A 25689-nucleotide genomic window follows, 5' to 3' on the forward strand; every position below is an offset into this window, starting at 1 on the left:
CACAACTTTGGACTGTGGGAGGAAACCAGAGCATCTGGATGAAACCTATGCAGACATGGGGAGAATGTGCAATCTCCATACAGACAGTCATCTGAGACTTGAATTGAACCCAGGTCTCTGGCACTATGAGGCAGCAGTGCTAACCACTATGCCAGCAAGTTGCCCATTATTGTTGGTGGAAGCCTAGTTCAATGATGAGCGATCTATTTGGTTTCATTCCTTTGTGACATTTAAGTGACTTGATATAATTAAGTGGCTTGCTTGGCCATTTCAGAGGACATTTAAGGGACATTGATGGTGGGTCTGCAGTTACATGTAGTCCAGGCAAGATGTGCAGTCACATTTCCTTCCCTAAGGACATTAATGAACCATATTGTTTTTATGGTTACCTGTAGAGTAGCTGTTGATTTCAGACTTCTTTTTTAATTTGTAGACTTTAAATTCTACCAGTTGTCTTGAATCCATATCCCAAGATAAAAATCCCTGGTTTCTGAATTACTAGTTCAGTCAGATTATCATGACATCCCTGCCTTCCTGGCAGTTCCTGCTGAGTTACATGTAGCTGTAACAATATATCAGATGTTCTACTGCACAATGTACTGGTCCTAGCCCTTTAAAAGAGCTCTCCATTCCATCTAACCCCACTGCTCTGTTTTGCCATAGCTGTACAATTTTTTCCCTTTTCAAGTATTTCTCCAGTTGTCATTGGAAACTTTATCTTCAATCTTCTTCCATCATTTTTTCAAATCATGAAATCCAGATCACACCTTGTTCCATAGAAAACTTCTGCTGAAGTTCTCATTGATTGTTTTGGTAAATAACTTTAGAAAGCGATATCAAAACTTTTTTTAAAATTCTATTCCAGTGACTATAGATACGTTGCTGCTGCTTTAGCAGTCATGAGGAATGTGACGCAACAAATCAATGAACGCAAAAGGAGATTGGAAAATATTGACAAGATGGCACAATGGCAAGCTTCAGTCCTTGACTGGGAGGTAGGCCTTTCACTATTGGCTGCAATATGGTTCAGTACTGATGCTGAGTGTCATATCTTAACTTGAAAAGTATTTTGTTGTACACATGTTAAAAAGTTCAATTTAAATGATTGTAGACACTCAGCATGATTGATAGTGTTTTAAATTATCTTTTATATGAAAATACTTTTGTGGAACCAATCTGGAAAAAAAACATAGTTGTAATATTACTGTACTTTTTTAAAGCATTTATTTTTACTTTTTAAAATCTTCTTTTGTCTTTCCATAATCATGGCTAATCTTCTCAATCAATCAATGAGTAAAAACTCCAGTCAATGTTAGTTTTAATCTCCTTTTGGAATCATAGAATATGCTTATGGTTTAAATTATTCCTGATCTCTAACCTTCGGTTTACTTTTATCTTTCACTGACATTGATCATTGGGTGAATATTTTGGCATTGATTGATGCAAGTGCAGGCAGAGTTTGACATGTCAATCAGTTTTCATTTCCTTGGTTCCACCTGCACCAGGGCTATTTTCCCAAAAGGTGAAATAGGAGTGTCAGTGGAGACACTTGCCTCGTAAACAGTGATAGCCAATTTAAAATAGCTAAAGGTCTATCAAGATTTATTGTTAGAGGCTGTCCTTTAAAGTTCAGGCTCTCAGATGCATTAGTGAACATGACTGTCTGGGTGTGGTCTCCACTTCAGATGGTAGATTAGGGGATCAGCCATCCAGGTACTCTTAGAAGTCTTCCCTGTCTGCTTGGTTTCAGCTACAGCTGTAGGCCACAACTGTACCCTTCATCGTTTAATCTAAAGTTAAAAATAAACTGGAGAGAAGGTGCCTCCATTTACTTACGTGCAAAGGCAACCTGCTGCCTCTGCTGAGCAGGTGAGCCTCGTAATAACCCTTTGGCTTCAAGAGCCCATCCCTCATCCTTAATTGAATCTCAAGCTTGCTCATCATTATTCATTTGCCAGTTTCAGAAAATTTACACACAGAGTGAGCTTTTGCCAATCCTTGGCCATACTGACAGGATTCCAAAGCTTGTAGGTTATATCTTGCTCCACATTTCTGCTGTTCTCACAAGTAAATAAGCTGTGTTCCCCCAAGATATTGAAATAAGTTCTGTGAGCCACAACATAATTTACATTCTTGCAATTCAGCAAATATATCAAAAATGCCAAGTTAACTCAAAATTGTTATCAATAGTTACAAATAATTCTGGACTTTTCTATTTTTAAAGACTTCAGTTACCAATCCGTGCTTTTCTGTGTCTTTTTTTTTACTTTTCCTAGCCTTGCAGACAGCCTGTACTAACAGTAAAATTACATACCTACAGCACTCGCAATTTCACAAAAGTTTATAGAATTAAAGAAGAATCTTCTTTTTGTCCAAATTCTCTCTAAATATCACCAACATTTCTAATACCAAATCAATAAGAACTTCTAAAATTGATAATGGACGAAACAGGAAATTTACCAAGCAGTCAAGCCATAATAAAAACTATAAAGATTGGTTCAAAAATTTAAATTTTTCGATGGTCATTTGCTTTGGAGAAAATGAATAAGGAGTCATTAGAATAAAATAGGTTTGTTGTCGATGTTCATTCTTGGTATCAAACCATTTTTCCCCCTTTTTGGGAAACTAAGTAAGTAAATGGCACCATTAATTACTAAGAGAAACGTTCCCAGTATTAATATATATCAACATCATGATTGAGTCAGTAAGTCAATGGACAGAGCTGGTATTGTGGTATAAATTGTAAAGCAAATCATTTTTAATCAGATATCAATGCAATAAATACTTTTTCTGCTGTTGCTGCTAGTTCCCCCATTACAAGCCTTTATGAACACAAGAAAAAAATGATTCCATATTTATGAATGGCATGACAGTGATAATCTAAGTGTCACTGACATAAAGTTTCTGGTTTGTTCACCATAAAATTTATACAGCAGTTATTTTCCACCAAGTAGAAAGCACAAATATCTAAATCATACCAGAGACTCAGATATTCTTAAGCATATTTGAACAGTCTTCTATACCAATTTTGCAATTCCGTTTGGTGGAAAATTTGCTGCTGTTAAGTAAATAATATTTTAAAATGTAAATCAGCTTTTAATAAGCACATCATTCATAGGAATTGCATCTTTGATGTGCAGAATTGTAGAGATTGGCTCATCCAGGCTCATTATTGGCAAGATATGTTTCTCATCAATTATTTCTGCTCCCCTTCCAAAGATGTTAACTAGTAACTGGAGGACAATTTCAAAGGTGATGATTATCTTCTAGTCTCCTTTGCATTTAAATATGAACCACGAGACTTGAAAAGCTCTTTGACCATAGATTAGAGTATTCCAACTGTCTTCACTTAATGTTCTCATGTTGTTACAATCTCTAACAGAACTACAAAATTTATGTTACAATCTGGCTAGGGATCAGTAATGTTGTTTAAAGTAGCCCAAGCGTGACATCCAGTGTACTGAGGAAAAGATTAAAGCCACAAAATTCCAAGGTTTGAACAAACAAAATGATGCAAAGTTAGAATTGCAAAATAATGTACTTCGTAATTTATACTTAATAACCAGAATTAACATGACAGCAAAATGAGTAACACCAACTTTCTTCAGGACACATGAATTAGCAAGTACAGTCAAGATGGATCACATAGATTTTTCAGAGACCCCTCAGATTACTGATACTGTTTGTCACTAACTCTCATTAAAACTGTTTCTCCTTTACAAGGGATCGAACTCTTGATTTGTGAAATCTGGCTTTTAAATTCCCTCAAAAATTCAACCATGATTGCCTCAATGATTGCTCACATCTTAATAACTGGGATGGCATTCCACTGGATTGCTGAGACTCTCCTCCAGCACCTACAAATTGGCACAATTCCAGCTGTTTCGCAGACACCTACTTTCACTCAGGTGGCACTGCCCCTGTGATTTTCCAACTCCAATATTTATCAACTATATGGCAAGCACTATTTGTGGGCTTCATTCTGCCCAACTCTTGGCTGCACTAAATTATCGATGCTTCCCAGGACTTTTTTCAAGCTCCACCTCTCTTGATGTCTCCCTGCACTTTTCCAGAGCCCTAATCCCAGCTCTTGGCTGTGCACATTCAGGACATTACTGGCCTGAACAGCCTGGTGCCTGCTACTGGGATACAGCCTCTCTTCCCTCTGCCAGACACCTAATTCCCAAACTTGTCATGCGACTTACCTTTTATTGCTGTCTGAGTATCTGTGATCTCTTTCTTGCACCAGTCCTAGTCTCATGCTGTCTCCTTTTGCAATGTCCACAAGCCGACAAATGTCCTGATGACCAAGATGGCTGGGCCTTTTCATTTAATAAAATAGCACAAAGCATACATCGCTTGTCATATTGCCACTCTGAACATGCCAGGAACCGGATGTCTTGACATCAGTCTGGAAAGCTCCCCAGAGAGTTGGTAAACCAACACTCTATAACAATGTTGCAGGCCCATAACCCCAGGAGCAAAGAATGTGCCAATTATATCACTGCTGCAGTTAGTCTTCAGAAACCAGTTGCTAAAGGATAGAATTGGAGCCAATCTTTACACACTTTTATCAGCATTTATTTACATAATCACACAATACAAGCCTGTACTGCCAAACCTAACAAACACATTGTCAGAATCAAAACTGTCTGAGTTCTGAGGAAGGGTCTCTCAACTGGAAGCATTAACTCTGATTTCTCACCACAGATGCTGCCAAGCCTGCTGTGCTTTTCCAGCAATTTTATTTTTGTCTCTGATGTGCAGTATCAGCCGTTATTCCAATTTTTAAACACATTTCAGTCTATTAAAACAAAATATTAATCAGAATTTTCATTCGAATGGTGAGAATCATTAATTTAATGCTGTTTCTTCTCAAGTTACATCACTTAGCACTATAGAATAGCAAAGCAAACAGATCATCAAAGCAAATAGAATGCTGCATTATATCATCAGTCAGTACAGTATAAATTTAAGAGTGAAACCATACAGTGATCTAGTCTCTGATGTTCTGGTTTACTCAGATGATGTTTCTAAACACATATCCACTTTCATTGAACAAAGCTTCAAACCACACCTGCAGGACCTGGAGACAATGGGAAGATATGCTAGTTTGTGATGAGGGTGAGAATGAAACTATGAGTATGAAAAATTGGTTTATTCGCTTAAAATGGACTAATGAAAAGGAGTATGTGAAAGGGTAAATTGGATATAAGAGCTAAATACAACATCTAAATTTAACATGTTCATTAAATATAGCATTACATGATGATTTAACTGGTGAAAAACTGATGGCAGGCAATTTTTCGCACAACTAGTGATTAACATCTAAATTTGACTATCCAGACCATTAATAGTGACAAAAATCTCGAGCGTAGGAAACAGATTTTGTGATTAGACAGAGCTGGATTTTACAGAACATGAGGCACACGTCAGTGGTGAGGAATCTATTGCAGAAAATTCTGAAGCAGAGGATTAATCTCCACTTAAGAGGCAAAGTTTGATCAGGGATAGTCAGCATGGCTTTATCAAGGTGATGTCATGCATAACAAACTTAGTTCAATGTTTTGAGGACGTGACCAGGTGTTTAGATGAGGGTAATGCAGTTGATGTAGTTTGCATGGATTTCAGTAAAGCCTTTGACAAGGTCACATATGGGAGACAGATCAAGAGGGTAAAAGCTAATGATGTCAGCTAACCCGTTCAGGTACTAACTCCCTTACAGACCGCAGCCAAGGTGGAGGCAGGCTTATCCCAACATTTTATGTGGGACAGGGGTCCACTGCCTCCACATAGAGACAAACAGCACAGAGGATACTCTTAGTTAAAGCTAGAATCATGGGATCCAGGTTAACTTGGCAAGATGAGTCCAAAATTGGCTGACTGATAGAAAACACGGGGTGGTGGTAGAAGGCTATTTGTGTCCAGGCACATGCCCAGTGGCATATCACAGAGATTGGTGCTGGGTTTCTTATTGTTTGTGACATATATAAAAACATTATAGGTGAGAACGTGGGGGAATGTAAGTAAGTTTGCACATGACACAAAGATTGGTGGTTAATTGAGAGGAAGAAGGTGTCAGGTTACAGGAAGATATTGACAGGTTAGTTCGATGAGGAGATAGAAATTATTAGGTGATCCACTTTGGAAAACAAGACAATGGAGTACTCAATGAATGGTAGGGCACTAGGAAGTTCAGAGGAACAGTGGGATCTTGGGGTGCTTGCCCACAGATCCCTGAAGGCGGCAGGGCAGGTTCAGAGCATAATTGAGATGGTATGTGAGATACTTGCCTTAATCAGTCAAGGAATAGATTAAAAAAGCAGGGAGGTTATGTTGGCACTGTACAACATTTTGATAGGCCATATCTAGAGTACTGTGTGCAGCTTGGCTTATCTTACTATAGGAAAGGTGGGATTGCAATGGAAGGGGTGCAGAAGAGATTTACGAGGATGTTGCCTGGATTGGAGCATATTAGCTATAAAGAGAGCATAGATAAGCTTGGGTTGTTTTATTTGGAGTACAGAAGACTGAGAGGGGATCTGATTGAAATGTGTAAGTTTATGAAGGCATGGACAAAGTGGCTAAGTAGCAGCTGTTCTGCTTAGTTTGAGGAAAAATCTTTTCACTCTGAGGGTGGGGAGAATCTGGAATGCACTGACCAAGATAGTAGGAAAGGAGGGAAACCTCACAACTTTAAAAAAGTTTGAAGTTTAGAATCCCTACAGTGAAGTTTAAAGTTTGTGGATGACACTTGAAATATCATAACAGTCAAGACTATGGGCCAAGTGCTGGAAAGTGGGATGAGTGTAGATATGTTGATGCAGATTTGATGGATCAAAGGACCTCTTCTGTGCAGTATGGAGGCAGTGGATCCCCTTCCTCAAGTCAAAAATCGGGATAAGCTTGGCTGGTTCTATAAGGAGAAAGTGAGGACTGCAGATGCTGGAGATCAGAGCTGAAAATGGGTTGCTGGAAAAGCGCAGCAGGTCAGGCAGCATCCAAAGAGCAGGAGAATCGACGTTTCGGGCATGAGCCCTTCTTCAGGAATGAGGAAAGTGTGCCCAGCAGGCCCAGCAGGCTCAGCCCTCCTCCCTACCTTTTATCTGAGCCTGCTGGGTACACTTTCCTCATTCCTGAAGAAGGGCTCATGCCCGAAACGTCAATTCTTCTGCTCCTTGGATGCTGCTTTCCCGCTGCGCTTTTCCAGCAACACATTTTCAGCTCTGGTTCTATAAGGGACTTAGTACCTGACATTGATTGGCTGACATCACGGGATAAGCTCTACCCATCAGGGTAATGTACTGTTCTTGGAAGGAGCTAACCAGTTGTTTTCTAGTTCAACTCCACATTACTACAAAGCCTCCATAGGTACACAGTAATGTATACTTACTTTTATGTATATCCTGAGGTCTTGTAAAGGGCTGTCATAAAAATCAGATGTGATGACACTAGTTCTTCCATACTATATAATAAATCTATTATGTTTATGAAGACTGAGTCTTCATTTTACTGGAAGAATTTTGTGGCCAACTTTTCCCAATTGTTGTCAATAACTTAGACTAATTGAGTACCATTGAGAAAGGTTGGTGGCGGTAAATCTACCCAAAGCATTTCTAACCAAAAAATACCATATATAACTGACCTGGTAACCCTTAACCCCGTGTTGATTTTATGGTCACCAGGCTATTCAGTGGCTCAGTGTGAGACCTAGACTTATCTTTATTCCTCCTCAGAGAGCTGTGAGAAAATAAGATGGCCAGCAGCCCTCTTACCCCATGAATGCCACCGGGAATGGTGGTCAGTACTGGGACTACATGTAGCCCATCACCCAGAGAAGCTGTAGAAATGACTGAAGATACGTGGGGGATTTTTGCTGGGGTCAGTCTGGCAGGCTCCTCTCAAAGGATTGGGTGGTCAGATTCATGAGGATGATGGGGCCAACCACACAGATGTGGGTTGGGAGTAATTCCCAAACAAGATGCATCTCCATTAACATCTCAGTAGGGTTCAACTGAAGTGTTGCATTGTTACTTGGGCATTCCTATCACTGGTGAATTATCAACCAGCAGGTTGCAGAGGCCCTTCAGTAGATATTAACTGGCAAAATCCCAGATGAGTATGATACCCCTACTATGCCTTCTGATTTTATGCACCCACCCACCAGTTCACTCTCAATGAGAGGGTGACGAAACCATGAAATTCCTCTCACAGATTTTTCTTCGGGGTTGAACTGGAGACTGCATCCTAAAGTTTGACATCAAGATAACTCTGCCTTTGGAAGTGGAGTTGAGAGCCGAATACAGTATTTAATTAGGGCTGGGTGAGGTGCATTGAGAATTTGAATTGGAGCTGCAGGAAGTTGCACAGGAAGGATGAAGCTGTGGAGAAATGTATATTAACGCAAAGAAGCAATTTGAAATTAGTTTTAGAATTTTATCTTTGTCAGCTTGTGGAATGATGTGTTGTCTGTATGGCATCAGGAAAACTGAACACTGAATTGCAAATTATTTGAAGAATGTGCAGGTATCATTACAATGTTCACACTCAGAGCATTTTGGTCCTTTGACATGAATTTAGGGCAACAGCAATCTTTTCAATTTGGATGTTTTTTTTACAGTGTCACATAGCAGCCCTTAGACGATTTATACAACAGGGATTAAAAGATAGTCCTACCTCTGTGGCTTTGGGTCTTGCAGAACTGACAATGATTGCCATGGGAACAGTTAAAACTGTTACTATGATCACATTGTTTTTACAGCCTTCCTGAGGGAAAGCAGATGACCTTTATGATGTAAATGCTGCAGTCTCCTGATAAACAGAAATCCTTCATATCTAACACCAAGTGGCTTCATTTTTTTCCCAAGTACCATTGGTGCACTTTGGTTCACATATTCACTTTAATTCCTATCTGTTTTATTTTACCAGCCATTATCTGTTAAAAATACACACATTAACAACTGTGCAGACAACGATAACACAAACACCTTAAGGCACTAAAAATAGTGCAGAAAAGTAATTATACCACAAGGTGTACTCACAGTTTATTGTTGAAGCTTGCAAAACATCCCCAACTTCAAGCTTATTGTGTACTTATAGAACATTACAATTGCACTGCTTTTTTTCTTTATTTAATTTTTGTGCTTACTAAGATATAGGATGTCAGTCTCTCATTCCTGCTGTTCTTGCATGGCTTAGGGCATGTGGCTGATTCCTCAAAAAAATCTTACAAGTTTCTTCCAAGACCCCAGGTTTTCATTTGGAGACCAATTATTTTGGCCACTTTTATGTCCAGAGCTAAGAGTTTCAAACACACTTAACCCTCCAATTTTCATATTGTTGCCTGATGTAACATTTAGTGGACTTGTACTTTAAAAAAAAATTCTTTAAGGGATGTGGGTCTCTAAGCAGGTACTTGTTGCTCGTACCTATTTCCCTTTGAGAAAGTGTTTGTGACACATTTGCTTGAACGAATGTTGTCTCTGTGGTGTAAGTACATGCGAAGTGATGTTAGAAGGTTTGGTTTGATAATCAGTATTGATAGTTGGTAAATGACAGATAAGGCTGGTGTGGATCTTATGCACTGCTGGGAAAGTATAATCAGACAATTTATCAAGAAAATAGGGGTTCAGTCAGCTTATAACAGGGTAATGCCAACAGAATGGATTCAATTACCACATCAGTGAGGTTACAAGAAAGGGCTCTCCTCCTCACCCTCTCCTCTCATCTGGTGGACAATGACTGTTAGATGAGAGAGCAGCAGCGAGATGGTCCTTTGGGAATAGTGTAACTTTACCTTCTTTTCAAAGAAAACAACACCTTTGTGACTTTTTAAGCATTCATTCCTTTCAGATGTGTAAGGAAACATTTAAATTGATACGTACAATGTATACACTTACTCCCAAATTGACATAAACATAAAGAGTATTTTTATAACTTCCAAGGCTGAGGGATTAGAACAGAAAAATGCCATGAATAACCTGAAGGTATTATTAAAGTGCTCAAAATTTGAAATATGGGTAAGCTAAATGTCAATAGGTTTAATATTTCAAACTTAGAAGAAAGGTAATGGAAAGGCAGTTTAGATTTGACTGCAGGAGTATGGGCTCAGGTAAGCATGCAAATAGGCCTTAATTTTTTGAGCGTATGCAAGCAGTAATTTAGTTAGTACTTGGCAAAACATTTGATGATAAATATAATGCCAAGATATTGTGACCAGTTAAATAGCCTGCAAAAGTCTTTTTGAAATCTGTCCTATGTTCCTTTGTAAACTGCCCTAATCTAAACATGTTAAGTAGTACATCAAATATATTACACTTTTCCCAAATAAACCCAAAGGACTTGGAGCATGCATCTTATACTCCATCACTTTAATTCTAGATGTATCAACTATGTCACCATACAGACAGTGTAGCCATCTTTTCAAAGCTGCATATCTTACCTATAAATTTACAATCAAATTATTTAACATACATCCTATGCTGCATTATTTAAACTTTAATTGAATATTTAAAGATATGATAGTTTCAATTATTTGGCTTCAATTATTTCTTTTGAAATTACCTTGAAATAACAGTGGTATGTTAAAACAGACTTTGTACTCAGAAACAAACAATAAAATTTCTAACTGTGCAAATATGACACGATCCACACTATCTCATGGGTGGCTTTCTTATATTTTGACGAGAAAATAACTTTATGCCAAAACCTTCTAACAAGTTGTCTGGAAATAATCCCATAATTAGCTTTTTGGGTTCTATTTTTCTCATTTTAGGCATTTATTTATGGCCATATTTGGGAATTTTCATTCCTCTTAAAAGCTTAAATAATATTGCACTCTATACAAAATCAAAAATTAGTACTAATAACAGGGTTTGAAATTACATGGAGTCAAAATCTCTGGCTGTTTTTATGTCCAAATTGTTAAAGTATGCTAACATTAACTGTTGTAACAACAAAACTGTTATTTACATTTTGCAAGTTATGTGACTTATTACTTAACCAAAGAAAATATTCAAGTATACAAATCTCCCAAAAGGTGTGAAAGCTTTACTTAAAAGCAATTGTTGTTTTTTAGTCAGCATTTTCACATAACTGTAATGTTGAGGATTACATAAAGAAACAGGACAGAACATTCTTCCTGAGAAGTGATAGGGCAGGTGGTGGGAGGGAAGATATTCAGGCAGTTTGGCATCAGGAAGATACCTACTGCCTTGGCACACCACAGGAATTAGGTTCTATGCAGAAGGGCCCAGTCTTCACTTTCTCACCCCACCGCCAATTGGGATTTATAAGTGGTCAATGAACAGTCATTTAAGGGCCTCTTCATGGTGAAAATGCTGGTAAGTCTTCTTGACTGGTGAACTAGTCTGCCTGCTGGGCTGGGCTGGGCTGGGTTGTGTAATGGTGGCATGTCTCAATCTAACCCAGTCTGGGGGTAATCAGGGCAGTGATGGTTAGCAAGAAGTAGCCAATAAAATCCAATCCAATTGCCCGTAACTACAATCCTATGACTTCCTATCCAAGAGAATCCTCTACCCTGTGACATCCCTGAAAAGTAACCTATCGTGAGCATTGTTCCTGGACTTTGCCATTGCTGAGCTGTGAACAGCCCTCAGTCTCTCAGTGGCACTGTGATTCACAGTGTCTGCCAAACTCTGACTGGCCAGCAACTTTCAGCAGAATAGGACATTACTGTTCCAGGAAGTGGCCACCTGGTGACTAGGTAGGTGCTTGATCAGCTCAAAAGCCTTTCCCATTTGGAATGGTCGGGCGTGTCCTGTACATTTTGATGCCTGCCATTACAACTGGCAAAAGAAAATGTCAGATGATCCACAGTTTCAAAGGTTTTAATTGTCTTAATTGACACATTGCACTTTAAATTGTGTAGCACACAATCAAAAAATAAATATAAAATTATTAATTACAATAGCAAGTCTCAAAGAATGGGGATAATTTGATATCGTGACATATGTGGAATGATTTGTCCAATTTTTGAAGGAACAAATGGTTTAAGTGGATGATCAGAAAGATTAGTGTAATTGATAAAAGGCTTTCAACTTGTCTAGCTCATCATACTGTAGAAACCTATGGTCTCCCAGTTATTGGGCTGGACTTTTGCAGATTTGGGGCTGTGAATCTTTAAACATGATAGGTGGGACCTGATTTCAGGATTCCTGACTCCCTCAATTTTCATCAGCATGGGATAAGGGTGCAAGTCTGCACCTTGCATTTCCTTCCTGGTTTGCTTCATTGTGGGGAGAGACTTAGCTCCACATAACTTTTAAGGAATCAGGCCAGCTTTTCAAGAACTCATGATTCACAGCCACATAGAGGTTTCATGAACCATACTCTGGAAGAGGGGACCTTATGAATGGCAAGTTCAAAGGTCTTCCCATGTGCCTATGTCAACCTGTGACTATCCACCCACCCTAATTGTTCCTTAGTATCCTCCATGCCAACCTATACACTTCACTCACTCCCAATGGCCTTTCATACCTTTCATATCAACCAATGACACTTCTGTCTTTATTCTCTCACTATGCACACTGTACAGAGCCAATTAATAACAATGGCATGTGTGGAAAAGGAAAACAAACAAGCCTTCATGTTTTCCTTTTGAAGAAAACTTCCTTTACTACAGCCCTGTGAAAATGTCAATAATCCAGATGTTTAAACTATTAATAGCAGAGACTACAAACATATTATGCCACTTTATCTCGTGTAAACAAATACTGATATATTTTCTCAATTACTCAAAGGGAAAAGCTCTCAATCATGCAGTGGCTTCCTTTGGGTACAGCAGTTTCAACAAACTAATGGATTCTTGGCCTCTCAGCAAGTAGACATAATGAGGGGAGAAGTTGGAGGACCACATCAGGGCATGGAGAGGTCATAGTTTCCCATGAATAGGACATGTGGAGTATGTGAAGGAATTTGAGGGGCGAGGGCTGGATGACCTAACTTCTGTAATTACACTGAGAAGGAAGTCCCCGAGCACCGAGACAAGTCTTTTAAACAGCCTGTCAGCACTCAGCAAACTGCCTCCAAACTGCTTATTCGGATACTGGGCTAATTCCAGTTGGCATCCGCCATCCTCAAACAAAAATCCTCCTGTAGGCACTTTGTCCAGAAGTGGGCACACCAAGCCAACAAATTTCTAAACTCCCACTACAGTGTTCTAAGGTGAAAACCTAGCCCACCATATCCAATTCCTCCTGGATTGTTCCAGTTTTTTTGCCTCTGTTAACCAGTCTGGAAACCACTCTAATCTCGCTATGCTCCATTATGTTAATTCCAAACATGCCTTTTTCCAAAGTTTGTGAGAAGATTTTTAGCTCGGGTGCTCGTTGTTGTGGTTCTGTTCGCCGAGCTGGGAATTTGTGTTGCAGACATTTCGTCCCCTGTCTAGGTGACATCCTCAGTGCTTGGGAGCCTCCTGTGAAGTGCTCTGTGATCTTTCCTCCGGCATTTGTAGTGGTTTGAATCTGCCGCTTCCGGTTGTCAGTTCCAGCTGTCCATAGCAGTGGTCGGTATATTGGGTCCAGGTCAATGTGCTTATTGATTGAATCTGTGGATGAGTGCCATGCCTCTAGGCAATGGCACTCCCATGCAAGGACTGCACAAAACACTACATAGGACAAACAGGAAGACAGCTCACGATCCGCATCCATGAACACCAACTAGCCACGAAATGACACGACCAGCTATCCTTAATAGCCACACACGCAGATGACAAGCAACATGAATTCGACTGGGACAACACTACTATTATAGGACAAGCCAAACAGAGAACAGCCAGGGAATTCCTAGAGGCATGGCACTCATCCACAGATTCAATCAATAAGCACATTGACCTGGACCCAATATACTGGCCACTGCAGAGGACAGCTGGAACTGACAACTGGAAGTGGCAGATTCAAACCACTACAAATGCCGGAGGAAAGATCACAGAAGCGCTTCACAGGAGGCTCCCAAGCACTGAGGATGTCACCTAGACAGGGGACGAAATTACTGCAACACAAATTCCCAGCTTGGCGGACAGAACCACAACAATGCCTTTTTCCAGTTTGTACTTCAATTACTACAATTGAATTTGAAACTAGAACCATGCTCTGGATTATTCTTGTTTGTTCCATTCAGTGGGGAATAAAAATAATTCTGGCTAATAGTGAATTGTCAGCCCCATTTTAAATTTTTTACAGCTTTCTTTTGTTTTGACTTTACATCCTGAATAACTATTAGACCCCTTTAAGACTCACTTTCAATTACGTCTGTTGAAGACTAAAAGCAATGATTCTTAATCCTTGCATTTAACACAATCTTTTGACACTAGGGATCAGCCAGTCACAGTTCCTTTCACATCTCCCGAACTTGCAATTTCCTTGTGTCTTGGTGATCACAACAAATATTATTGTTGAAGATATTGGCTGGGTTACTTGGATTTATAACCCAACTGAATTAGCAATAGATAAACGTGTACATTTTTAAAGTTGGCATGAACTGAAGATATAGTGAAAAAGCACTGATTTATGAAATAGGATTGGAATTTTGTTTCCAGTGGCTGCCTGATTGATTTGTCATTGTCTAAAAAGCTCTTGTATGGAAGTTTGTCACTGTCCAGTATGGCACAAGAAAGGCAGTGATGTTGCCTTAATATGTGATCAGGCAGTATGCAAGGAGCAGGAGAATCGACATTTGGGGGGGTAGGTCCTTCACCAGGAATGAGGCTGGTGGACCGGGGCATAATCCTCATTCCTGATAAAGGGCTTATGCCCAAAACAACGATTCTGCTCCTCGGATGCTGCCTGATCTGCTGTGCTTCCCATCAACACACTCTCGACTCTGATCTCCAGTATCTGCTGTCCTCACTTTCTCTAATATGTGATTACTCTGGGAAGCCTGAGACCAGCACAAAATTGTGAGCCAGGTCTCACGTAAACAATCTGGGAGATCTGACTTTGTCCCTGTTACATCTCCACGGTCAGTTGCACTTCTGTATGAGTGAGTTTCAGGTCACCTGCTTCAGTAGCTTGAAGTGGCTACTCGGAATGGGGACAATTATGGTCAAAAGCATTTTGGTAGGGGGTATGGTTGGGGCAAAATAAAAATGGAGCAGGAGGAACACAATTTTTGGCTCTTTGTGTTTTTTTTCTAATGTTAGTTTTACTGAAAATGTAAATGCAAAGCCTTGTAGCACTGCTGTGACTTAAGGGCATTGCATAACACTTTACAATCACCGAAGACTTTTTAAAGTGTAATTTCTGTTGTAATGTGGGAAACAAGACAGTCAATTTGTACACAGTAAGCTTCCATAAATGACAATAATGATCTGATAATATGTTTTAATGATCTTGATTGATGGAGAAAAATTATTGGATAAATTAAACAGTCCCTTTTTAGTTGAACTGATTTCAAGGACGTAACATGAGTGGCACTGGGTAGCAGGATGGCTCACTGGTTAGCACAGCTGCCTCACAGCGCCAGGGACCCGGGTTCAATCCCTTGGGTGACTGTCTGTGTGGAGTTTGCACATTCTCCTGTGTCTGTGTGGTTTCCTCCAGGTGCTCCAGTTTTGTCCCACAATCCAAAGGTGTGCAGGTCAAGTGAATTGGCCATGGGAAATTGCTAAGTCAGGGGTAAATGTAGGTGATTGGTCTGGGTGGGTTATTCTTTGCAGGGTCACTGTGGACTTGTTGGGCCGATGGGCCCGTTTCCATACTGGTGGGAATCGAATCTAAGACATAGGCAAGGTGAAGCTGAGCTCTGTAGTTTAGGTATCTGCACTGTTCCTTGGATCACCAACTTCCCAAAAGGTCATAAAACAGCCGGTTGTTTTTCCATTTATGCTATAATTTGATAAATAGTCCAATCAAGTTTCAATCTTTGTTCCTTGATATTAGCTCACATTACAAGTAAAACAGTTACAACTACATCTGGTTTCTACTCCTTATGTATTAATGGTCAAAAAAGGTCAAATTTGATTAGATCAAATAGATTACAGTAATAAAGCTTCTAGGCTTTTCAAAAGATTTAAATATTAGATAACTTCTCAAGGTTAGAAAGATGCAAGTTGTTATATAAGATGTTTTTAATATTTTAAGGGTGATGATGTTCTGGACAGGAGCTCTGAGTTGATTTATTCTGGGGAAATGACATGGATTTACCAGCCTTATGGACGGAACCAGCAGAGGACGTTCTTCCTATTTGACCATCAATTGGTGATGTGTAAAAAGGTAAGACACTTTTAATGTGGGTCCTCTATGTTTGTGGTTATCTGATTATGGTGAGAACAAGAAATAAGCTCCAATAAGGAACATTTTTTGACTATTCTATTTCACCTTTAAGAAAACTTCACACCCACCACATTGCTGTTACAATGAGGGGCAAAAACTGAAAGACTACAATTAGCCTCAGAGTCTATCTGTCAGCGAAACACACAAAACATCCAGCATGTCAGTTTTCTGTCCACTGAGCCTTGCTGATGAACAAACTCCTCGGCTAGATGATGGTGCTGTGTTGGTCACTGAGGAGCTGTGTGCAAGAAAGTGTCTATGGATGAAAAAAATGTACTCATTTTAAGGGACTTTAAGTGTCCTTAAAACTCCAGAAATGGTGTCCACGGTGCACCAGATTCTTCTGAGGTGAAATGTGTTGAACGTCACATTGGTGAGTGCGTGCAGTAGGTAGATCATCATGTCAATGAGCATGCAATGTTGATTTGATGTCAGTGCTACCATTTGGAGCTCAGTGCTCTAGCTAACACCCTCTCTTAAAGAGTGGAACGTGCATTCAGGAGGAGAAAAAGTTTCTAAGTAGCATTATTGAAAAAGATAATTAACTGCTTACAGATTAGTTACTTGTTCTTTTATTTTTTTTTCAGTTCCTGCATTTTAGTGCTATCCATTTTCAAAGTCTAGAGGGAGTCAGATGAAAGGTTGTGAATACACTATCATTTGTTCAGGATACAGGTGCAGTGGTAGTTTTTTGCCTTAGATTTCTGCATAACTTGGAAAATGAAGAGAGACCACAAAGTTCAGGACAAATTGATGGGAAAAAAAGGAGGGGAAGGAAAGCTCAGATGTTCAGAGAGTCACTTTTCAATCTAATTCTGTGTGGGCAATATTGTATGAAGTATCTCTGCTTTAACAGGATGTCCACACATTGAAATGTGTAAACTGTTTGAGCCACAATTAGAGACTCAGAACAGGACAAAAACCACATTAGCACTGACTGTGAAGGGAGCTGTGATAGTTACATTGTGTGTGTCTGATATTTACTTGGTTGAAGATGCATGCAATGTCTTGGAGTTCTGCTTTTGTATAAGGACCACAGAGGCGCTCCCTATAGCAGAAGCCGATTTTAATTCATTCTCTGTTGTCAGAGTCAAAAAGGTGAGGTGAGCAGTGCCTTCATTAGCATTGTGAGCATATATTGTTGGTGCCATAAAATAATATAGTTAACAATCGCACAACACCAGGTTATAGTCCACCAGGTGTATTTGGAAGTACAAGGTTTCAGAGCTAGCTACCTGATGAAGGAGTAGCACTCCGAAAGCTTGTACTTCCAAATAAACCTGTTTGACTCTAACCTGGTGTTGTGCGATTTTTAACTTTATCCACACCAGTCCAACATTGGCACCACCACATCATAAAATTATATGGAAGCCATGTCATTTTGCAGGTGCTAGATGCCAACTGTGCCCTATACCAGAACTGGAAGGAATTCAATTCCTTCAGTGTATGTCCATAGGCGATGCATCATGCAGGTCACATGGTGTCCGGGCAGCAGTCATAATGCCTTTGTTCTTTAACAGTTTGTTATGCCTGTAGCTTTTGAGACACTACAGCAAACCAAAGAGTGGCTACTAAGCACCAACAGCTATCCACTGACTGTATGGGTGATGACTCTTGTGCAAAGTCATACTAAAACAATGCTTACAATATTGAATCACTCTGGAAGAATCCTGCAGAAGTTGTCAACTCTTCATGCAGATGTCAAGGTTTGAAATAGTGCAAAATATGTGGTATAACTGCACCATCAGCAGTGGATTGCTGCTATCGCCAGGAGATAGTGAGGACTGCAGATGCTGGAAATCAGAGTCAAAACGTGTGGTGCTGGAAAAGCATAGCCGGTCAGGCAGTATCTGAGGAGCAGGAGAGTCAATGTTTCGAGCATAAACTCTTCATCGGGAATGCCTGATGCTCAAGCTTATGCTTGAAACATTGGCCCTCCTGCTCCTCGGATACTGTCTAACTGGCTGTGTTTTTCCAGCTGCTATCACCAGCCATGTGACAAACAGCTGAAGAGCAGGAATATCATCAGGGAAAAGGAGGAGGAGAAGGAGGCAACTTAGATAGCTTCTTTCAACCAGAGCTGTCTGTGAATAACTCATTCAAGGGCTACACCAATAACTACAAGCCCAATTCATCGTTTACCTACTCTCCCACACATTGCCTTCCCTCTGTCACTGATCAACACAGCATCCACTTGACCTTAATAAAACATGTAAAGTCTATTGAAATAGATAGTCAACATAATTTTCTTTAAGTAGTATCATATATTGCAAATAAAAGTGAGCCAGTCATTCCCATGTATTCATTCCCAGTTCCTCCCTTCATACATGATTCTTTATGCTAGTCCCCCTTACACCATGCTGCATCATGGCTGGTGGAGGGCTGCTGACATACAATGGGACAGATTGCAGGAATACTTGGCAGAACTGTCAGGAGAAGCTTTGTGGTGAAAAGGCCCATCTTTGGACTTCACCATTTCAGCATGGACAGCATCATTCTGGGCTGGCTGCCTGACAGGCAACGGCAAGAACACTGACAGAGTGCGACGAGTGAGAGGAGGAATGGTTTATTCTTGAGAGAGGAGAGCAAACTTCCTTAGTGACACCTCAGCCGTTTTAGTCATCTGTTGGAAAGCAGATCGCTGGATGACAGCAGTCAGGTGTTCAGATGCTGCTGTTTGTGCTGTAGAAACAAGGCTGACCATCAGATGGTGTATTGGTGATGGGTTCTTTAGTGAATGAATGAAATTGGCCATCATTTCTAACATGGAAAGGATCGGCTTCAAGCTTTGTGCCAACACTGTGCAAGTTGGTCCAGGATACCTCTCTGCTCATTAACATTGACCACAGGCTCTCTGGCTGACTTCCCAATGTATCAAGCATTTGGTTTGCATACTATTAATATTTTCCTGTAATCGACAACAATAAAGGCCTTTTTAGATTAAAGTAGATACCCTACAGTTTGGAAACAGGTCATTCAGCCCAACAAGTCCACAGCGACCCTCTGAAGAGCAACCCACCCAGACCCATTCCTTCACCCTTTCTTTACCGCTGACTAATACACCTAACAGTATGGGTTATTCACCTGGCCTGCACATCTTTGGATTGTGGGAGGAAACCGGAGTACCCAGAGGAACCCTACAAATAATTCCTTTATAGGAACTGCTGTTGTTTAATCCAGGTGCAACTTCACTCTGCAGTAAAGCTTGTCTTCTGCCCGAATTGTAACCTATGTGTGCCCAGTGTTTGATCATTTTTAAGACCTCCTCTATTCTAGCCTCTAAGCTTTGTGCATGGGAAATCATGTCTCACAAACTTGATTGAATTTTTTTGAAGATGTATATAAGAAGATTGATGAGGGCAGAGTGGTGGACATGATCTATATGGACTTCAGTAAGGCATTCGACAAGATTCCCCATGGGACACTGGTTAGCAAGGTTAGATCTCATGGAAGGTAAAAACAATGACTGCAGATGCTGAAAACCAAATACTAGATTAGTGGTGCTGGAAGAGCACAGCAGTTCAGGCAGCATCCAACGCTGCTCGTTGGATGCTGCCTGAACTGCTGTGCTCTTCCAGCACCACTAATCCAGTAGTAGATCTCATGGAATACAGGGTGAACTAGCCATTTGGATACAGAACTGGCTCAAAGGTAGAAGACAGAGAGTGATGGTGGAGAGTTGTTTTTCAGACTGGAGGCCTGTGACCAGTGGAGTGCCACAAGGATCGGTGCTGGGTCCATTACTTTTCATCATTTATATAAATGATTTGGATGTGAGCACAAGAGGTATAGTTGACACCAAAGTTGGAGGTGTAGTGGACAGCGAAGAGGGTTACCTCAGATTGCAATGGGATTTTGATCAGATGGGCCAATGGGCTGACAAGTGGCAGAGAGAGTTTAATTTAGATAAATGTGAGGTGCTGCATTTTGGGAAAGCAAATCTTAGCAGGACTTATACGCTTAATGGTAAGGTCCTAGGGAGTGTTGCTGAACAAAGAGACCTTGGAGTGCAGGTTTATTGCTCCTTGAAAGTGGAGTTGAAGGTAAATAGGATAGTGGAGAAGACGTTTGGTATACTTTCCTTTATTGGTCAGCGTATTGCGTACAGGAATTGGGAGGTCATGTTGCAGCTGTACAGGATGTTGGTTAGGCCACCTTTGTAATATTACGTGCAATTCTGGTCTCCTTCCTTTCGGAAGGATGTTGTGAAACTTGAAAAGGTTCAGAAAAGATTTACAAGAATATTGCCAGAGTTGGAGAAATTGAGCTATAGGGAGAGGCTGAATAGGCAGGGGCTGTTTTCCCTGGACCATCGGAGGCTGAGGGGTGACCTTATAGAGGTTTATAAAATCATGAGGGGCATGGATAGGACAAATAGACAAAGTCTTTTCCCTGAGGTGGGGAGTCCAGAACTAGAGGGCATAGGTTTAGGGTGAGAGGGGAATGATATAAAAGAGACCTAAGGGGCAACATGTTCACGCAGGAGGTGGTACATGAATGGAATGAGCTGCCAGAGGAAGTGGTGGAGGCTAGTACAATTGCAACATTTAAAAGTAATTTGAATGGGTATATGAATCGGAAGGGTTCGGAGGTATATGGGCCAGGTGCAGGCAGGTGGGACTAGATTGGGTTGGGATATCTGGTCGACATGGACAAGTTGGATCAAAGGATCTGATTCATTCTGTACATCTCTATGACTCTGTATATCAGTAGCATGTAAGCAACATCAGAGTCTGAACTGGTGACTGAGAGTGTGAAATTAAGAGACAATGCTGTGTTATCATAATCAGCCTCTTTGTGTTACTCCACTGTCTGATTAGTATGTACCTCACTGGAATCTAAAAGGAATAGGCAAAAAGCAACGTTTATGGTACATATTGTGGTTATAACATCTGCAATGTGTAAATTAGATGCGATCAGAAGCATGAAGAAGGCTAACTGCATTTCACAGGGATCATTCCCTCAGGCCATCCTAGTCCAATCTACAACTACCAACACCAACCACCCCCCTCCCGACAGCACCTTCTTGTGTAACCGCAGAAAATGCAACATTTGCCCCTTCGCCTCCTCCCTACTCACCATCTAAGGGCCTAAACAGTCTTTCCAGGTGAAGCAGCATTTCACCTGTACCTCCTCCAATCTTGTGGATTGTATTCACTGCACCCAATGTGACCTATTCTAGATTGGAGAAACCACACACAGACTGGATGACCGCTTTGCTGAATGCTTCCAGTCTGTGTGCAAGCATAACTCTGACCTTCTTGTAGCCAGTCATTTTAACTCAGCATCCTATTCACTTGTCTGTCCTTGGCATGCTGCAGTGTTCCAGTGAATCACAGCGCAAACTGGAGGAACAACATCTCATCTTCAGACTGGGCACTTTACAGCCTTCTGGATTTATTATTGAGTTCAACACCTTCAAAATGTAAACCAACTCCCATTCCTTCCCTTTTTTTTAACTTGCTACATTGGTATATTCTGCACTGAGAGACTTGGAGGTTCTCTTATATTGGGTATGAGTCCTGACTGATAGACATTATTGGAAAGTGAGTAATGGTGGTGCTCTTTGTTGTACTTGACATTTGGAGATGCATCCAGTAATCATGGGTACTTGCTTAAGGCGATTGAACTTCTTGAAGAACTACATTCAGATTCTTGAGTATTGTTCTTTGGTATTCATGCCTTAGCTATCAGCACCCAAAGGCAGAACTTCTGGATCCTTGCAGGTATGGTTAGATTCCCAACAGTGTGGAAACAGGCTCTTTGGCCCAACAAGTCCATACCGATCCTCTGAAGACTAACCCACCCAGACTTACTTCCCTCTGACTAATGCACCTGACACTATGGGTAATTTAGCATGGCCAGTTCACCTAACCTGCACATCTTTGGACTGTGGGAGGAAACCGGAGCACCCGGAGGAAACCTACGCTGACACAGGGAGAATGTGCAAACTCCACACAGACAGTCGCCCGAGGCTGGAATTGAACCTGGGTACCTGGTGCTGTGAGGCTGTAGTGCTAACCACTGAGCCACTGTGCCACTGTATAGGGCATCTAGCCTACTCACCAGTCCTCTGCTAATTAACTCTTCGTGCAACATCAGGCATATGGCATGCTTACCTTTATTGGTTGGAGAACTGAGTACAAGAGTCAAAATATTACATTGCAGCTTAATAATACTTTGGTTAGGCCACACTTAGAGTATTGCATTCAGTTCTGGTTACGACATTACAAGAAGGAAGTGGAGGCTTTGGAAAGGTTGCAGAAGAGGTTTACCAGGATGCTGCCTGGATTAGAAGGTATGAGCTGTAAAGAGAGGCTAGAAAAACTCATGTTATTTTCTCTGTAGCAGCAGGAGCTGAGAGGAGACTTGATAGAAATCAGTACAACTATGAGATACATAGATAGGGTTGACGGTCAGAATCTGAGCTCAAATGTCTAAAACTAGGGGGCATACATTTAAGGTGAGAAGGGCAAAGTTCAAAGGAGATGTGGGGTCAAGTTTTTTACACAGAGAGTGGTAGGAGCCTGGAATACGCTGCCAGGAAAGGTTGAGGAGACAGATAAGATAGGGGCATTTAAGGGAGTTTTAGGTAGCACCTAAATATGTAAGGAGTGGAGGGATGTGGACCAAGGGTAGGCAGAAGGGATTAGTCAAGTTTGGTATCATATTTGGCAAAACATCATGGGCAGAAGGGCCTGTTCCTGTGCTATACTGTTTATGTTCTATGTTTAATCTGTTACACTTGCATGCTGTTTCACAGGGTGGGTGGACTTTCCTCATGACAGGGAGGAATTTATGATTTTGAGACTCTTGCCAATGTACGCTCTCAGTGAACAGCATGGATGAGTGCATATTGAATTGTGGATTGAAATAGGAAAAGGACTATTTTAAAAATCAAGGTTTGTGGAGAGGATTGCTGCACCTTTACATAAAAATGGAAGAACATAGGAAAAAGCAGCAGGAGTAGGTCATTCAGTCCTTCAGATCTGTTTTGTCGTTCAACAAGATGATGGGTGATCCTCCAACTCAGTACAGGTCATTCTGCTATAACACACATTTCATCAAAGCAAATTTACTGTAATGTGATTGACACATTGGAGAAGCTGTTTCGAAAGCGTGAACTTTTAAATCATCTGTTGGCTGTAACATGATGACATCGCCTTCAATTTTTCTATCACATGGGGTTGCAAAAGATAACAACCATTGCAGTAGAGAAGAACTGCCTGTACCCTGATCCCACTTTTCCCCATAACCTTTACTCCCTTTAGCCCATTAGCAACTTGCAGAGAATTCCACAAGTTGACATTTTTCTGGATGGGAAGTTTCTCCTCATCTCAGTGTTGAATGGCCTACCTCATATCCTTAAACTGTGACACTGGGTTCTGGATTCCCAAGTCAATGGGAAATTCTTTCCTGCATTTACCCTGTACAGTCCTATTAGGATTTTATAGGTTTCAATGAATGCCCCTCCAATTTTCTAAAGTCCAGTGAAAATAGTCCTAATCAATCCGGTCTCTCTTCATACATCAGCCTTGCCATCCCAGTCTGGGAAACCTTCAGTGCACATGGCTAGAACATCCTTCCTCAAATAAGGCGATCAAATCTGCAGACAGTAACAAAGTTGTATACAATTGCAGCAAGATAGGGCTCCTTTATTTGAATCGTCTCACTATGAAGGTCAAAATACCATTTGTCTTCATCTCCAGCTATGTCTTTCATCGACAAGTGTATGAGGATACACAGGTCTCATTGCGTCACGCTCCTTTCCCAATTTGTCACCATTCAGATAATAATCTACCTTCCTGTTTTTACTGTTTTGCTGTTTTTGCTCATCCAGCTTTCTGCCATCTAAAACCTTGGATAGATTATATGTAACGCCCTCATCCAAAACATTACTACAGATTGTGAATAGTTGGGGTTGGAGCACTGATTCCTGGGTACCTCTTTGGTCACTGCGTACAACTCACAAAAGACTCATTTATTCCTACTCTTTTTTTTCTTGTCTGCCAACTAGTTCTCTATCCATGTCAGTACGCTATGCCAATCCCAGGCAGTTTAATTTCACATGCTAGTATCTTAAATAAGACTTTATCAAAGGCCTTCTGGAAGTTCAGGTAGGCCACACCAACTGGATCTTCATTAAACTCTATTAGTTACATTCTTGAAAAATACATGTAGATTTGTCAATGTTGATTTCCCTTTCATAACTCCATGCTCACTATGTCTGATCTTGTCACTGTTTTGTAGGTTATCTGCTGTTAAATTTTGTATAATTGATTCTAGCCCTTTCCCCGCTATCGATGTCAAGTTAACCAGCCTATAATTCCTTGTTTTCTCGCCACCTCTTTTTAAATAGTGGAGTTACGGTAACTACCCTCCAATCTATAGGAACTGTCACAGAGTCTATATTGGTAAATACTAGCAAAAACAGAAATTGCTGGAGAAACTTGAAGTCTGACAGCATTTGTGATGAGAAAGCAGAGTTAACATTTTCGATCCAGTGACCCTTCTTCAGAACTGATTGTAGTTAGGAAAAGGTTAGAATATATGATAAGGATGGGATGGAAGGGAGAAGGTGTAAACGATAGTTGGAGAAGGAGCCCAAAGAGAGAGAAAAAAACAGTTGAGCTGACAAAGGAGCGGGTGAAGGTCATCCTGGGAGAATGAATAGCTGCTAATGGGGAACATTTGTCACTGACAATTTGGTTGGTTGAGGTAGTAACCCCGAGCTGTGTAGGGTTTGGACATGTGAGAAGGTGCTCAGGCCCTGAAGTCATTGACCTCAATATTATTGAAACTTGAAGACGACAGGGTCACCAGCAGAAAATGAGATGCCTGTTCTTCTAGCTTGCACTAAGCTTCGCTTAAGCAAGCCTGAGACAGGGAACACAGTGGTGTGTTGAAGTGATGGGCAACAGGAAGCTTAGGGTCACTTTTGAGGACAGAACTAGATGTCCTGCAAAGCATTCACCCAGTATGTATTTCATCTCCCTAATGTATAGCAGACCACATTGTGAGCAGCGAGATGAATGCAACATCGTAGAAACACCCACTCCCTCTGGAACTTCCTCAAACTCCATCCCCTCTCTTAACCTCACCTCCCATCATGCATTTACTATCCTTTCTGACCTTGTGTTGCCTGAAGCTGAATGTTCGGTACTGAGTAAAGGTCTAAATTTTATCCCACATCAATGAATTTTGAGTATGACATGATGTTGAACACTTCTTCCAACACCTTTGACTCAATACCCATTTCTTTGGACGAGAGTCCTCTCCCCCTCCCATAGATCCCTTCAACCATCTCCAACATTCTCCCTTCTCCTAGACCTCTCCCTCTGCCTGTGTACCTGAACTTAACCTATTCATCGAGAACTGTCAGCGTGACATTAAT

At 40.8% G+C, this 25689-nt stretch overlaps 1 protein-coding gene across 4 annotated transcripts in view; it reads left to right on the forward strand.

The window, feature by feature from the left end:
* Positions 1–25689, forward strand: part of arhgef9a (Cdc42 guanine nucleotide exchange factor (GEF) 9a) — a 340120-nt gene that overhangs the window by 235482 nt on the left and 78949 nt on the right. For all 4 annotated transcript variants that reach the window (XM_072595281.1, XM_072595280.1, XM_072595282.1 and 1 more), the window contains 2 exons: positions 866–995; positions 16104–16235. In XM_072595281.1, coding sequence (XP_072451382.1) covers positions 866–995; positions 16104–16235 — 262 coding nt within the window. The remainder of the gene's footprint in view (positions 1–865; positions 996–16103; positions 16236–25689) is intronic.

This window comes from Chiloscyllium punctatum, chromosome 25 (assembly GCF_047496795.1).
Source record: "Chiloscyllium punctatum isolate Juve2018m chromosome 25, sChiPun1.3, whole genome shotgun sequence".
In the NCBI taxonomy this organism is placed as follows: domain Eukaryota; kingdom Metazoa; phylum Chordata; class Chondrichthyes; order Orectolobiformes; family Hemiscylliidae; genus Chiloscyllium; species Chiloscyllium punctatum.